Here is a 15,554-nt window from a genome sequence, read left to right on the forward strand (position 1 = left end):
AGCAGCTTAGACATTAGTGGCTGAGTTATTTAAGGGGAAAGTAGATTTATTAAACAAGCTGTAAACTGACTAGTTCACGTTGTATCAGCGTCATTTCTTCAGTGTTGTCCCATTAAGATATAATTAAATATTTGCAGAAATGTGAGGGGTGTACTCATTTTAAAAGTACTGTAACAATAATCATCATACAGTGAACATGCAGAGACCTCTTTTTTATTAATTTTATTATCACATGTGAGGTTTCTACTACACATCATTACCTAGCAATGATTTCTGCTACGTGTGTGTGCGTTTGTTTTTATGAGACAGCTCCTGTAGACCCTGCTTGTCAGAGCCGGTGTGTGTGTGTGTGTTGGTGTGCATGTATTTGTGTGTGTGCTTGAAGCACGCGGCCTCGGGCCCGGGTGAGATTATTCTCTGCCGTGTCAGAGCCTCGTTCTGGGGATGCCATGGTGGCTCCATCTTGTCGTCTCCACCGTGCCGTCATTCCACCACCTCCCACCGGGTGTCGCTGACCAGCCTGTAGTTGCGTTTCCGGTAGTTTTCCACGTGGATCCCCCGCTGTCGCCACACCTCCTCGTACAGGCTGCGAATGACCGGAGGCAGCGGCGTGAACCTGGCGGACACTGCCAGGTCCTGGCAGTAGTCCCACTGTTCCTGTTGTATCTTCATCAGATGGCGATGCGGGACCCCCCGGTCCAGCTTCTCCTGCAGCTCCTTCCGGATCTCATCCTCCATCTGAGCCCGAGGCGGCAAAGGGACCGAGCCGTCCAGCACAGCCAGAGCGAACTGGATCTGCAGAGGAAAGAAAAGTCTGTGATGTGTTAAGGGATGACCCGCCTCCACACCGAATCACTCACCTGGCAGTTGAAGTTGGGGAACGGGCAGATCAACTTGCAGATACCGATGAAGAAGAGCGAGGGGAAGGCGGTGGGCATCATGAAGCGGTACAGAGGAGAGATGACTTGGTCCTGGATCTCCAAACCCAGCTCCGCTCCATCCAGGTAGGGATAGTTGAAGTTGTAGCCGGTGCAGAATATCAGGACATCGGCCTTGCCCGTCGAGCCGTCCTGGGACAAACACAGCCGACCAATCAGCCTCCAGGATGAGGTTAACGTTTACAGAGTGGGTCAGACCGGCCAGAATATCTCTACATACAGATCAACATTAGAACCAGCCCGTAGGGCGAGGAAGATGCTAATTAGCATAAATATGGACAATAAGATGTAGTGGTTTTTATTTATTGGCAGACGGTACGAATCCAACATATCAATCAATCAATCAATCAATCAATCAATCAATCAATCAATCAATCACATTTTATTACAGCAACCCTGGTTGATCAAAGTGCTGGACAGAGAGAAAAATTAGAATTAAAAAATGGATTAGGATATTATTAAAAATAAATTATGAATATCACATTTTCTCAAATGAATCTATAATGTGTCAAAGGCTGATCTTTGGTCGTGAAACAGCCGTCTGCTGTGAAGTTGATGTCAGAGTTCCAAACCCTTCTGAGTTTTTCTGGATGATCATGGTTGAAGATGTTTCAGGAATATTTATTCAACTCTTTCTGGTGGATTTGTCCAACCAGAATAAAATGTTTGATCTAAATGGGATTTCAGAGTTTCTGGGGTGGAACGTGATGTGGTAACCGATGGCAGCGTTCGCTCACCTGGAAGCGAACTCGGCCGTCGTCCTCGATCGCCACCAGTGAGCTGGACTGCTGAATCCCAGGAGGAAGAGGGAAGGTGAAGCGAGGGTAACCATGACTCAGAGTCACCTGCAGAGAAAAGATGATGAACATTTCATCCATCTGATGGTTCAGAGCTGAAAACTTCAGCTTATACTCCGCTTATTATGTTTCCGTCGCAATGTCTGGCGTCCAGCTTTGACTCGACCCTGACAAAATTTATATCGAAGCTCCAATCGTAAGAAGTGTGCTTGACCTTCACTGTCCAAAAGTGTTAACGTTTCCCTTTTTGTTCCATTGAAAGTTTAGCTGGAATGACAAAAAGAGCACTTTGGAGCCCTTTAACTTCAGCAAACATTCACGTAGGTTCGAAGTTTAAACAGGTCTTTTACAGTCTAAGTTTGATTAAAAAAAACAGAAATTAGCACAAAAATCTCCCTCTGACGTTCGACATCACACCAAATCTGAGCCTGAAAATTACTCTGAATATTTTTCAAACAAACCTCTTTCATGCCTGCCGTTCCTCTGGTACATACACAATCCAATATGTCCATCACTGTGAAAGGTTTTACAGTTTTTTCTCAAAACACGTCGGAGCGCAGGGTGTCCCAACCCCTGGCTCCACTGACTTGTGTTGCATTTTCTCCTAAACGCAGCAGGTGAGGGGTGTTTTTTAAACAGTTACAAAGAGGATGGTAAATGGAGATAAACGGTAAATCTGTGGGTGCGGCGGACTCTCCTCACAGTTCAAGAATCATTTTACACGACTTTTTGTTTGTGAAAAGCGACTGCTTGGATCGTTCTATCAGCTGGCAGCTCAGACTTTGCGACTGAGGCTAGGTTCACACTGCAGGGCATAAGGCTCAATTTAGATTTTTTTGTGAAATCCGATTTTTTTGAGAGTCTGGTCACATTTCCAATTAAATGCGACTTGTATGTGATCTCCTGTATGAACCTTATGCTCACCAAAAGTGTCCCGCATGCGTAGAAGACACGACAATGTGACAGTGAGTGTGCATGTGGCGTCTTCGTGTTTGCGGAAGTAAACATGGACGGTAACAGCTGAGCTTATGTTGCAATTTTTAATTTATTATCCAACTGCAGCCAGCACATTTCCGATGGCAGCATTTTAAGGAGGAGATTGCTGAAGAGGAGAGCCAGATTTTTGGCCATGGCATTTTGTGGAGCAGTGGCAGCAACGTCTGTACAGAGAAACGTGGGTAAGGAGTCGCAGTCAGGAGTGATGGGAGAGTGATGCGAGCGCCTTTACAGATAAGAGTTTATAAACAATGATGTGTATGACGTGTAGGTTGGATTAATGCGACCTGGCCGTTCAGACTGAAGTCGCACGGCAAAAGATCAGATACGTATCAGATTTAGGACCACATATCCAAGTGGCCTGGGTCGCATTTGAAAAAATCGGATCTGTGTCGTTGAGACTGTCATGAAAAGATCAGATACAGGTCGCATAGGGGCCAAAAAATCAGATTTGGGTCACTTCAGCCTGCAGTGTGAATCTAGCCTTAGTGACTCAGCAGAGATGTCGTAGTGACGCCAAGGTGTTGGCCCTGTTGTCATAGCAACGGCAGCCAGCAGGAGCACCTGTGTATGTGTGTAAGACTGGAATCACGCACACACCTCCCAGATAAGCATGTAATGATCCATCCAGTTTCTATTTGTAAACAATGAACACGTGACGTCACCGCGGCTTTCTCCTCCATGTTGGGGGAAACATAGCAACCGTTTCCATCGACACTTTCGGGTTTCTCACTAGTAAACTGTTAAAAACACGTTTAAAACATGCCGCAAAAACATGTCTTCACCGCCAGAAGCTCACAGGAGGTGCCGAGTCGCTACGATGCAACACTAATAACTTAGATCCGACAACCTGCAGGAGTTCAGGTTTCAGTGTTTCCACCTGGTTTTGGTGGAAGCTCCTACACCCGTCACAGATTTATAAACTACTGATCATTAACCGTTTTAAAACTGGATTAAAAGCTGCCAGTCTACAAACTGCTGCATCTTCACCATCACTCTCATCTTTTATATCGTTTTTCTGAGATATTTTATATTCTGGGTTTTATAAAAGGAAAAAAGACGGATCTGAATATACTGGATGAATTCATTTATTACTTCTGGTTTCAGCAAATGGAGTAAAAATATGAAAGCAGAAATATGAGGAATTGATTTATTTGTTACAGCAATAAAAACTTTAGTGTAAAAAACTTTACTGGATCTACTCTGAAACCAGTGAACAGTCCTGAATGTGTGGCAGAACCAGACTGGGACTCATATTAACCAGAGAACAAACATCCAGCCTGGAGGAGGAAAGTTCTCATCTGTACATGCAGGTCCATCCAGATGTAAAACCCTGCGGCAGGAAGCCTTTCTACCTGGATTCTCATGTTCACCACCTCACCTGTTCTCTCATCATCCATTCATTCAGCTCCGGTCCTCAAGGCCCACGGTCCTGCAGACATTCCATGTTTCCCTGCTTCAACACACCAGATTAAAATTCATGGCTTCTTAGCAGACTTGTCAGAGCTGTTCAGTTTGAATCAGGTGTGTTTTAGCAGGGAAACATGTAAGACCTGCAGGATGGTGGGCCTTGAGGACCAGGGCTGGGGAACACCGCTCTAGCCGATACCTTGGAAACGCAACCATCTTTACTTCTGCTACATAAACTGTCCTTTACATCCAACCAACACTCAGCTAGAAGCTCATCAGCTGGAGACGTTCCTGCACATGTCCACCGGTCTCTGGGACATGACTGCTTCACTTCCTGCTTGGAGCTGCTGCTGCAGCCAATCAGAGACAGGATGAAATACTCGACAGAAATTCTGAATCAGGCAGAGATTAAAAAGACGAGGACCACCTCTGTACCATGGAAACAGACTGCGTGTCTCCTAACATGGAGAATAAATCCTGCAGCTCGGACGCTGTCGCTGTGTCGCAGTTAGACGTGTGTGTTAGCACTTCTGCTGTCTCACACGCACACACATACCTGTATTCATGTTAGTGTGTCTGCAGACTCTGTTTTACCCTCAGTGGGGCCGGCTCCGTCGCCATAACAACCAGTTACACAGCAGCTGCTTCTTTCTGAGTTTTCCATCATGGCTGCCCCCATGTTGTGTGTTTTATGCAGTTCTATGAACATCTCAGCGAGCAGCCGCATTCATCACAATGGTTGCGGTGCGCTGTTTATTACCTGTGCTCCAGCTTTGACCAGTTCAATGGAAATGTCCAGTCCTGACGCTTTAGCTCCCAGAACCACCACCGACTGACCCGAGAACGGCTCTGGGAACTTGTAGGAGTGACTGTGGAGCACCTTTCCTGCAAACACAGAGCATTCAGGTTCTTTCAGAGTGCGCTAAAAGCACACAAAGCACCTAGAGAGTTCACGTGTGAAAGGTAAATAAAAACTAATACAATGATTTCCAGATCTCATCAACCCATAATTTATTCCTAACAGAACATAAACAACATAAAGCATCATCAGTCTGAAGTTTCTGTCTGAGATCATCAGGAATACAAAAAAAAAAAAAAAAACACAGCAGCTGTCTTCTAATCATGAGTTTGTTCCATTTTTGTTTCAAGCACAGAATCAGAAAACAGAAAACACTTCAAAATCCAAGAGAAAAACGTGGTTTTTACTTCTAAAATTTTACTATGAAGTTAAAAAAACAACGACGTACACGGTCAGTGTACGTTTCCATCGTTGGATTTTCCATTCAGAGGTGAAAAACAAAAAACAAGCATTTATTTTATATAAAATGGAATAAAAATGGCTTGAATTTGGTTTAATACATTACAAAACAAAAAAAGTTAAATTACTGAAATACAAACGCCTGTATTTTCAGACAGGAAGTGGAAGTTTGTGGTCCAATCATGGGGAGGCTCTGTGGTGGGAGGGGCTTATGGGGTTAACGGGTCGGGCGGAGCACCAAATGTTAACCAACAATTCTTTGAGAATTAACTTTACATAGTAAAACGTCTCTGAAACTGACTCAGAACTGATTCTTGACAAAGACCTGCCATCAGCAGAACTTCCTGCAGGACATCGCTGGAATCTGGAAGGCTAAGAAGCTAAATCACATTTTCTTTCAGTGTTTTAATGACTTTATTTGTTCTGCAAACTATGAAACCAAAACCAAGCCACTTGATAGTTTATTCACTTTATTTTAACAGTTCAAAAGGAAAAATGTTTTTTTTTTTTTTAAAAAAAAGATGCAGCAAACAAAAAAAGATAAATGACAATCTTTTTTTGTATATTATTAACACTGTGTTTCTAATCGCTTTACTAAAATGTTTTTAATTCCCTTAGAATGAAGCATTTATATCTTATTGCCGTAGGTCCACAAATGTGGTAGCTGCCATCATTTTAACTACAGTGTCTTTAAATGGACAAACAGCTCTTAAACAACAACTTAAAAGCACCATAGAAGAAGACAATGTTGAAGTAATTACCTGTAGCAGTCATAGCTGCACCTGTGGCCACTGGATCCACTTACACATAAAAACATGTTTGGAAGAATTTTGGCCACTGACAGCCACTGTACATTTCCAATGCTCTACATCCATCTTTATCACTAGATGGCAGTAATTCTACACACTGGACCTTTAAAATTAAATTTAAATAATCGCTTGTTTTTTGTTTTACATACTCACCTCTGAGCTGAAAATCCAACACCAAAACATGCACCGACCGTACAGGGACCTTAAAGGAGAGGTTAGAGAACAGAACCAGGCTGAAACTGGCTGAAACTGGTCCACGGCGTCTGTGACCTTCGTTATCTCGGTGAGTTGTCAGAGTGAAGGTGGGAAAAGCAAAGCGTACCTTTGAAGTTCTTCATCCCTGGGATGTTTGGGATGTGAGGGTCAGAGTAATGTCTGAAACAGCAAACACAAGCATCAGGACATGTAGGCAACGCAAGGTGATGCGTTCACTGTCAAATAGTGACATAGCCATACTGAAACAAACTCTTCAGTCAGACTTTCTGATCTGCACCTGAATGCACCATTCAATGCCTCCCGAACTGCGTCTCACCCTGAGCAGATGAACACTGAGTCGAAGTGCTCTGTTTTCCGACAACCTGACAAATCTGATGACGTCACCTCCCATGATGTCTTCTCCCCATCATCTGTTGCCGTGACGACAGGCTTTACCCTTTCCACCCTGGTGCTGAACTAGAACAGGAGGAATAAACGAGGAATAAATGAGACGTTGAACTTGAGCCGACAAACAGGCGCCTGACTGATGCCGCCAACACACCTTGATGTGGGGCCGGATGTTGTGGCTCTGGCAGTACTGGTCCAGGTACCTCTGAACCTCCTGATGGGGCAGGAAGCTGCTGAGCTGAGCATCGAAGGGGAAGTCAGGAAACATCATCACCTCTTTGGGAAGATTGGTTCTGTCAGGAAAAAAAAGTTGCTTCCTAACCTGAACCAACACAGCTCCATCAGACCCCCCCTCCCCCCGTGAGCAGACAGGTAAACCAACCTGAGGTCTCTGTACATGCTGCTGTGGATCGGCCTCCCGTTCTCGTCCGACCCGACCCGCTCATCGTAGCACCAGGTGCCGCCGACGTTGTCTGAGAGCTCAAACACCACCGGAGGGATGAAGGTGCCGGGACGGGCCAAGATGTGTCTGGCCGCGCAGAGTCCAGCAGCCCCGGCCCCGACCACCGCCACCCGCTGCAACATCCTCTTCAACCTGTACCCAGAGGAGGAGGTGTTCAGTGACTGCCCTGATGTATAGGAGATTTCTGTGTTGGCCCCACCCCTCCAGCTGTCACCTTCAAGTTCTCCTGTTTGAGAAGAAAATCCATCCACAAATGTAAATTGATTGTCAGACATTAAAAATGCACAACATTTCTGCCTATTGTGAGCGCAATCTGTCAGTCAGCAATGCTGCTGCGCACACACAGACAAGCAGATTATTCATTCATAGATGAATCATGGCGGCTGTGTTGACGAAGGGGTTTGGTGGAAGCAACGAAACGATATATGGACATATTTTAATTATAATCCATCATAATTTCACTGGCAGACCAGGTCAAGTTGAGCGTGTGTTCCTCGTCCATTGCTCATATTTTGGGCATGTGTATGTTCAGGGTGGAGTATTACACTTCAGAAAATTCCCAGAAATAAAGCCACAGTTACCAAAGTAAGTAAGGTTGGGAATCTTAAAACCATTCCTTCTAATTTTGTAATTATTGATGAAAATAACCAAACAACAAGCTCACAATGTGTTGCTATATGTTGAACTTATAGATCTGCAATTTTCTTGTGTGACGTTTTTGTATGATGAGGTGGGGCATCAATTCATGAAAAAATATGAAATATAGAAATAAAAGGTTTCTGCCCAACAGAAGTTAAGTATAGCACAGCAGCATTGCATCCCTGTTGATGGGAAAGTCTCGGCTAAAGCTCTCAGTCTGGTAAAGGAACTGGTTATTATACAAAAGCATTAAGGTTAACTTGTTTTATTAATACTTGTTATAACCTGTCACCCTTGCTTCCCCTTTTTAATACGTATTATTGACCTAATACAAAAACAACACCGGAGTGGACAAACAGGAAAGGATGAAAGCAGGAGGACAAGAAGTGGAAAAGTAAACACACCGAGGAGCGTTTCCATGGTTACAACACGAAATGAGTCCAACAAACAGCTGATGTTCCTGCAACACTGAAGAGTTATAAGAGCCTCTTCAGGTGAAGATTAAGTTACAACCACAAGATGTTAACCCTTAAACTGCACCAGATCCACCGACTTAGCACTTCTATCATCAGCACCCTTCAGTTGATCTACGGAAGTTTTCCAGGCATTTCTATCCCGTCCAGGAGGTTTACAATCCAGCCACTAAATGTAGTTTTATTCAGAGACTCTATCTGGTAAATCCAAAATGATCCATGATAACAGCATTATTTATCACATTTCATCATATAAAGATCACCATCACTACTATGTTGCTAAGAGACCTCTATTTAGACCTGGACATGATGATGAAGCCACTTCCTGTCAGACTTTCCACCAATCAGAGAGCTTAGATTGATGGTAATGTAAAGCAGAAAGCAGAAAGTTCTATGTGTGTCTGAAAAGAAGAAAAATGATGCTCCTCTATGGCTGGAATAAAGCCAAGAAGGCATTTCTGATGCACGGTGGCACCAAAAGTTTCTGTTACTAATAAACTCTGCCTTCTGCTGCTGGTCGGCCTTTATGCTGCTATATCTATTCATACATTCATTTTACATCATTTTAGCCTCAAAATCTGACAGCTGAGAATCATCATGTCTGATACTGACTGGGATTAAAAGCTCCAGCTGCTATAGACTGGTTTTTACTGGGATTAAAAGCTTCAGCTGCAACACACAGTTTCATATTTAAAAAGTATATAAAGATATTAAAGCCATCCAGGGAAATACTCTAAACATAAGTCTCTGTACTGATGATGTTCTAATAATAATAATAATAATAATAATGTTAATAATACATTTTATTTAAAAGTGCCTTTCAAAACACCCAAGGACACTGTACAAAAGAACATTAAAATAGTTAAAAAACAATAAGTACAAAACAAAACGGAACGGAGGACAACATGAAGATGGAGAGTGACTAGATGACATAGGACTGTCTGAACAAATGTGTTTTGAGTTGTGATTTGAAGAGAGGAAGAGAGTCTATGGTACGGATGACAGGGGGAAGAGAGTTCCAGAGATGGGGAACAGAGCGGCTGAATGCTCGGCTCCCCATAGTGACGAGACGGGCCGTGGGGACAAGAAGTTGCAGAGAGGAGGAGGAGCGAAGTGAACGGACCGGAGTGGCAATGTGCAGGAGATCAGATATATATGGAGGGGCCAGATTGTGGAGTGCTTTGAATGTAATGAGGAAAATTTTGAAGTTAATTCTTTGTTTTACAGGGAGCCAGTGAAGTTGTTGTAAGATGGGGGTGATGTGGTGAGTAGTAGGGATCCGTGTGATGATGCGTGCCGCAGAGTTTTGGAGGAGCTGCAGTTTCTGGAGGGATTTATTGGGGAGACCAAAGAGAAGTGAGTTGCAATAGTCAATCCGGGAAGTAACAAGACTGTGGGCGAGGATGGCAGTGATGTGGAGGGTGAGAGAGGGACGGAGACAAGAAATGTTTCTCAAGTGTAAATATGCAGACCGGGTGACTCTTTACCTGAGGGGAGGGAAGGAAAGTTGAGTTGTTTATGGAAATGGAAAAACTGTTAGATTTGGAGAGAGTGTGGGGCGTGCTACCAGGAGGACTTCTGCTTTAGAACTGTTGAGTTTGAGGAAGTTGGATAAAAACATAGAATGAATTTCTTGTAGACAGGTGGTGAGGGAGGTTGGTGGAAGTGAAGAGGATGGTTTGGTAGAGAGGTAGAGCTGGGTGTCGTCCGCGTAGCAGTGAAAATTAATATTGCAAAAGATGTAACCAAGTGGAAGAATGTAGACAATGAAAAGTAGGATGAGAATGGATAGTAAACCTGAATCTGAGGCTATGAGAAGGATTTTGAGGAGTGCTGTTTCAGTACTGTGAAGGGGACCGAAACCGGATTGAAACTGCTCATAAATATTGTTAGTGATAAGATGGTTATGAAGTTGAGAAGCAACAGACTTTGAGGATTTTGGAAATGAAGGGTAAATTGGAAATTGGACGAGGTTATTGAAATTAGTGGGGTCAAGACAGGTTTTTTCAGGCGTAACTGTAACAGTTTTGAATGCAAGAGGGACGGTTCCAGAGATTAGGGAGGAGTGAATGATGTTGGTGATGAGGGGGGCAAGTGAGGAGAGGCAGGTTTTAACAAGAGCTGTAGGGACTGGATCGAGCTGACAGGTAGAGGGTTTGGATTTGAGGATAAATTCAGAGATGGCTTGGACGGAGGGGAGAATGTGGTTATTGGTTATGTTTAGGGGGAGGTGAAGTCCACTCCAGAGACTGCAGCTCTCCACGAGGCTAGGTGTTGGTGAATGTCAGAGATTTTGGAGACAAAGAAAGACATGAGTAAGTTACAGAAGTCAGTGGATTGCATGTGGTGGGGGAAGAGAGTCAGGCGGCTTTGTAATATTGGTGAGGAGAGAAAAGAGAGTTTTGGAGTTGTGTCGATTGGACTGAATGACACCGGAGTAGTAAGCAGATTTAGTTAAGGAGAGACTGTCCTTGTATAGCATTACATGGTTATTGTACATTTCTTTGTGTATACTGTGTCCAGTTTTGGTTTACTTTTCCTACAGATCTCACAAACCTCTCTATCACAGACCAACACACTAATTAATGAATTCTCATCCATCTCCAAGTCCACAGTTCTACCAATTAACTTTCCAGAATCTTCCCACAACCACATTACAGCCAGGTGGCATAATATCTAGGTATAACCATTTTCCCCAGGCTGTCAGAGCTATAAAACTAAACTACCTTCAGCTATTTCAATCCAATGAGGATGATTTGACACAGTGGAACTCGCTTCCCATATCACTAACGGGTTAAGTTGCCACAATTAAAATAATGGTTTTTACCAAAAAAACAACAAAAAAAACAATTAGTTCTTCTCCATGATAGCCGTCAACCCATCCCCTACATGGTTTAAGTCATTAGACTCTAAATCTCTAAATTTCTTTGGAAGAACAAAGCGCCACATATTAGCCTTAAAACTCTACAGAAAACTAGAAATACCAGAGGGCCAGATCTACCCAACTTACATTATTTCTTAGTCAACAGGTTACAGTACATCTCAAAATGATACAAGTCTCACCTGTTACATGAACCATGGTCAGATCTACAACAAGCATTTTATCAGGATCTGGAAATTACTGACTGCCATTTATTAGACAAAATATCAAATGTCATAACTGTTTCAAAAGCATCAATATTAGCTCCTCTCTGACAGCCTGGTGGAAATTCCTTTTTTTTTATTTATTTATTTAATAGCAAAAAGAGCAAAAGGGAAAGAAGAAAGGAGACAAAAAGATCAGACAGAAGGCAACGACCCTTCAATCCACACCATCACCAGACAACAACAAACTGTTACACCTGTACATGATCACACCAGAAAATTTCCTACAACTTTTACAAAAGCAGAAACACACACACAGAAAAAAACTAGTCATTAAGGGTTTTTAAATAATAACCAAATCAAAACGACATAACAGAGACTAGATACTAACTCACAGGAAAAATAAAGAAAAATAATTATCGCTTAGTATTAAAACCCACTGGACAACTCAGTGACTGTGTCCGCATGAAGAGCATGAGAAACAAGGAGGGATCAGTGATGAAGAGTGGTGAGTGAGATCATGCAAATGCGACCACGCCTCCACGGAGGCCAGAGGCAGACCAGGGCCAAAGGCCCAGGCCCCCAGCAGCAGACCCGGAGCACCAACCCAAGCCACCCCACCACGAAGATGACTCCAGCCCCACCCGAAGGGCGGCAGAGGAGAGCCCCAGCAAGAGCCCCCCACGGTCCTGGGGCACAGGTACCAGTGGGCCAAGATCAGCAGCCGCCGGCCCCGCCAGGGACCGGCTACCAAGGGCAGCCCAAGCGAAGGGCCCAGGGCCCCAGTAGCCCAGAGGCGGCCGCCCCACCCCCCAAAGGTAGAGGGCCCGCAACATGCCTAGGAGGACCAGGCCCCCCCCCAGACAGCCACCCGGCGCAGGCCAGCACACACCCCGATGTTCCAGCCGCACACCCTGGGAACCAGGGTGCTATCGGCTCCCTCCTCCCACTCCCCACCTACTCCAATCTGCACCCTATATAACCCCACACTCACACCCTCCCCCACGCCGCACCCACAATCACTCACCACCACACAGTCACGCCACACACAACCCACCCACCATGCCCCGTGGGGGACACCCCAGGCGGACCAGAGGACAGCAAGCCCCAAGCACCCCCCCTTGACCCAACACCCACAGAGCCAGCAGCCCACCAGCGCAGCCACCCCGGGACCCGGCCCCGGGGCAACCACCTCCCCCCGCACGCCCCCGGCCACACACAGGGGGAACACGGGTGTGAGAGGTCCCCAATACCCTCTCCCTCCCCGCTCCTGACTGTTTAGGTAGTGTGTGTTGTGTGTAATAAAATTGAGGGGCAGTGACCGCAATGAGCCGGGAGCCGGGCCACTTAAGTGGCCCCGCCCGACAAGCATGTCCATGCCCCCCAGGTGTTGTTTGTGCATTGTGTTTCTTGTGTTTTGATGTCTTGGTGCAATTAAAACTGAGAGGCGAGTCGCCACTGGGTGCATCCAAGGAGACCACTGAATGGTCTCCTCCGTTCCACCCCGCATGGCTCCACGCCTCCCAACTCCCTACGTGTGTGTGTGTGTGTGAGACAGAGAGAGGGGGAAGTAAGAGGGGTCCGGGGATGTACGTTCACAGGGCAAGACAGGCCAGGAGAGGCCGCCCCCCACGACCGGGCCACTCAGGGACCACAGCCAGTGAGCCGTCATCAACCCCAGAAAGTACCCATCCTCCCACACCCCTAACGTGGAGTGAGAGGATGTGGACAGTGGCAGGGTGGGTGTGGGTCGCTCTCAGGGTCCTGAGGTCCTGCACTCTGTCAACCTCTGGAGGTCAAGCAGCTGCAGACCCCTGGCCTCCGGGGACCTGTGCTTCATGGCCGTGGGGCACTCTGGCTGGGGTGTTCCACTGACTGTCTGGGTGCATGAATGGTTGGCTCTGTAGTGGCAGCTGGTGTCCCTGGTCCTGGGGGCCCTCCGGTCTGCCTCTGATCGTTGCAGGGACCCAGTTGTATTTGCAAGATCATTGATCACTATTTATTCCCAATATCTTGCCCCACCTTTACAAACCAGTTGATCCTGCCACTGTGCGGTGTTGGGGGTTTTTACTGTGAGCTGCTGATGTTTCTGTTGTGATTAATCTTTTTTGTTTCAGCTCCTGTCTTTTTACAGGTGCTCCTGATGATCATCACCGTCTCCATTTTTTCATTTTTTTCCCCCCAACTGTTTCCCTTCTTTTCCCTCCACCCCTCTTGACAGGTCCAGCACTAATTCAATAGAAAGAAATTCAGCCACAGACTCATTTAAAAATAAATAATATTAATTATCTGAAGGGGCCTAAAGCTCCGCTTGGCAAAACAAATTTGTTCAGCACAACACTGCAACCAGACCATCATTCTGCTGCTACCATGGACAGGACAAGGCACAAATAAAATAAAATAAAGATGTCTGGATGTTGACTGGGATTAAGGGTCCCAGGGTTGGGAGCTTCTACATGCTGTTTTACATAAAAAAATAAGTACATAAATGCTTGACGTTTTAAGGGTTAAAAAATAAACTTCCGCAACAGAAAACTCTTGAGTCCTTTTACAGTTCCTGCTTCATCAGAGCAGGTTTCACCCTCCATAAAACGCTATCAGGCAAACATAACCACGATGACTCAACTAATATCTCAACATTTAGTAGACGTGGTGAAGACGGCCTTATAAAGTTTAAAATGAGCTTTAGAATGAGGAAGAAAGGAGATTTATGTAAAACTGAACAACGTAAAAAGAGAAATGTCCAGAATGTCTTGTTGGTGTCAGAGGAGAATGGGCATTCTGGTTGGAGATGATAGGAAGGCAACAGGAAGTACTGGTTCCCACCAAGGTCTGCAGAGTAGCATCTCAGAATACACAATCTTGGACCAACGTGATCTGGTTTAACCAGCACAGCCTACCTGTGTATAGTTGCTGACCATGTCCATCCTATCATGACCACAGTGCAGCATCTTCTGATGCTACTTCCAGCAGAATATTGCACCATGTCACAAAGCTCAACAGTGAGCGTATTTTTTCCACTTAATGCCCGACAGGGTGGGGAGAGAAAAAAAATGTCGAAAAGAACTTAAATCACCTCATCATGACACTAAGTTATGTTGGAACTAGCCAGGACACGCCAAGCTATGGAACATAGCCTACAGAACTTTGAGTCCCAGATGACAGACTGTAACAGGTAGAAAAAGTTAACAGATCAGCTCTGAAAGTAAAAATTTTTGTTTTTAATCTTGCAAACCAGTTAACAGCATCACCAGCTCCAGTTTAATAATCTGCAGAAATGCGGTCTCTCAAACTGCGCATGCTCGCAAGACAAACTTTTTAAGCTAGCAGGTGGTTGTTCGCTACGTAACAACAAAACAGAGTAATGACATCAGTAGTAATATTCACATTTTGCGTGGTAAAATCCGTGTTACTGTTTTCTGCGGCAGCCGCGTGTCGTCCCGCTGTCTGAACTCTTCAGGTGCGTAAATCTTCTGACGCGGCGGTTCCAACACGGTGTTATGAAATAAATGGTGTACTGTTCCGTTAGGGACCCAATAACTTCCGGTCTGAGTCCGTCACAATTAAAGTCTGAAAATTAAACGCTCCCGTGTGTACAGCAATAAATCAGAGTAGAACACTTAATCCTTGTCAAAGAGAGCTAAAATGTTTCTGCTTGACGAAAATGATCTCCATAAAATGTATTTTTTGCCAATATTTAACGTTTGCATCATCTGTAAACAGTACTTTGTTTTGTGTTAGTACAATAAAATATCTCGTTATAATGTGACACGTTTTTACAATAGAACTGACCGTATAAGGTGATAAGGTCCCAATGTTGTTAATTGGGGGCCAGCTCTAGGCTTCCGTACAGTAGAAACGCGGACAGACCTGAACCCTAGACTCTCCTTTCACGTCGTTCGGCCAGATAAGTTAAAGCAGGCAAGGATGAACGAAGGGGTCTCAGCTTCTCCAGATACATGAACAATCAACAGGATATAGTTTTTCACATGTACATATAAACTAGAGTTTAAGAGAATAAGACCTTGCCTGAGTTTCTTGGGTATGTTTTATAACCACATGTGACGTCTTTTGGTCTGATAAA

General features: G+C 44.8%; 1 protein-coding gene across 2 annotated transcripts; it reads right to left on the reverse strand.

Annotated features, from left to right (window-relative positions):
- Positions 1–207: 207 nt before the first annotated feature.
- On the reverse strand, positions 208–15,490 carry LOC121654831 (flavin-containing monooxygenase FMO GS-OX4-like). Of its 2 annotated transcripts, none has more exons than XM_042009169.1 (9): positions 15,341–15,490; positions 7,194–7,406; positions 6,966–7,104; positions 6,741–6,880; positions 6,531–6,583; positions 4,902–5,026; positions 1,676–1,783; positions 861–1,070; positions 208–795 (listed from the first exon to the last, which is right to left on the reverse strand). In XM_042009169.1, exons 2-9 carry the CDS (start codon positions 7,394–7,396, stop codon positions 484–486), a joined length of 1,290 nt encoding a protein of 429 aa, XP_041865103.1. In that variant the 5' UTR covers positions 7,397–7,406; positions 15,341–15,490; the 3' UTR covers positions 208–483. The 2 variants fall into 2 exon arrangements, with proteins under 2 accessions (XP_041865103.1, XP_041865102.1); XM_042009168.1 differs by lacking the exon at positions 15,341–15,490 and adding an exon at positions 14,858–15,151.
- Positions 15,491–15,554: the final 64 nt, after the last annotated feature.

This window comes from Melanotaenia boesemani, chromosome 15 (assembly GCF_017639745.1).
Source record: "Melanotaenia boesemani isolate fMelBoe1 chromosome 15, fMelBoe1.pri, whole genome shotgun sequence".
NCBI lineage: Eukaryota > Metazoa > Chordata > Actinopteri > Atheriniformes > Melanotaeniidae > Melanotaenia > Melanotaenia boesemani.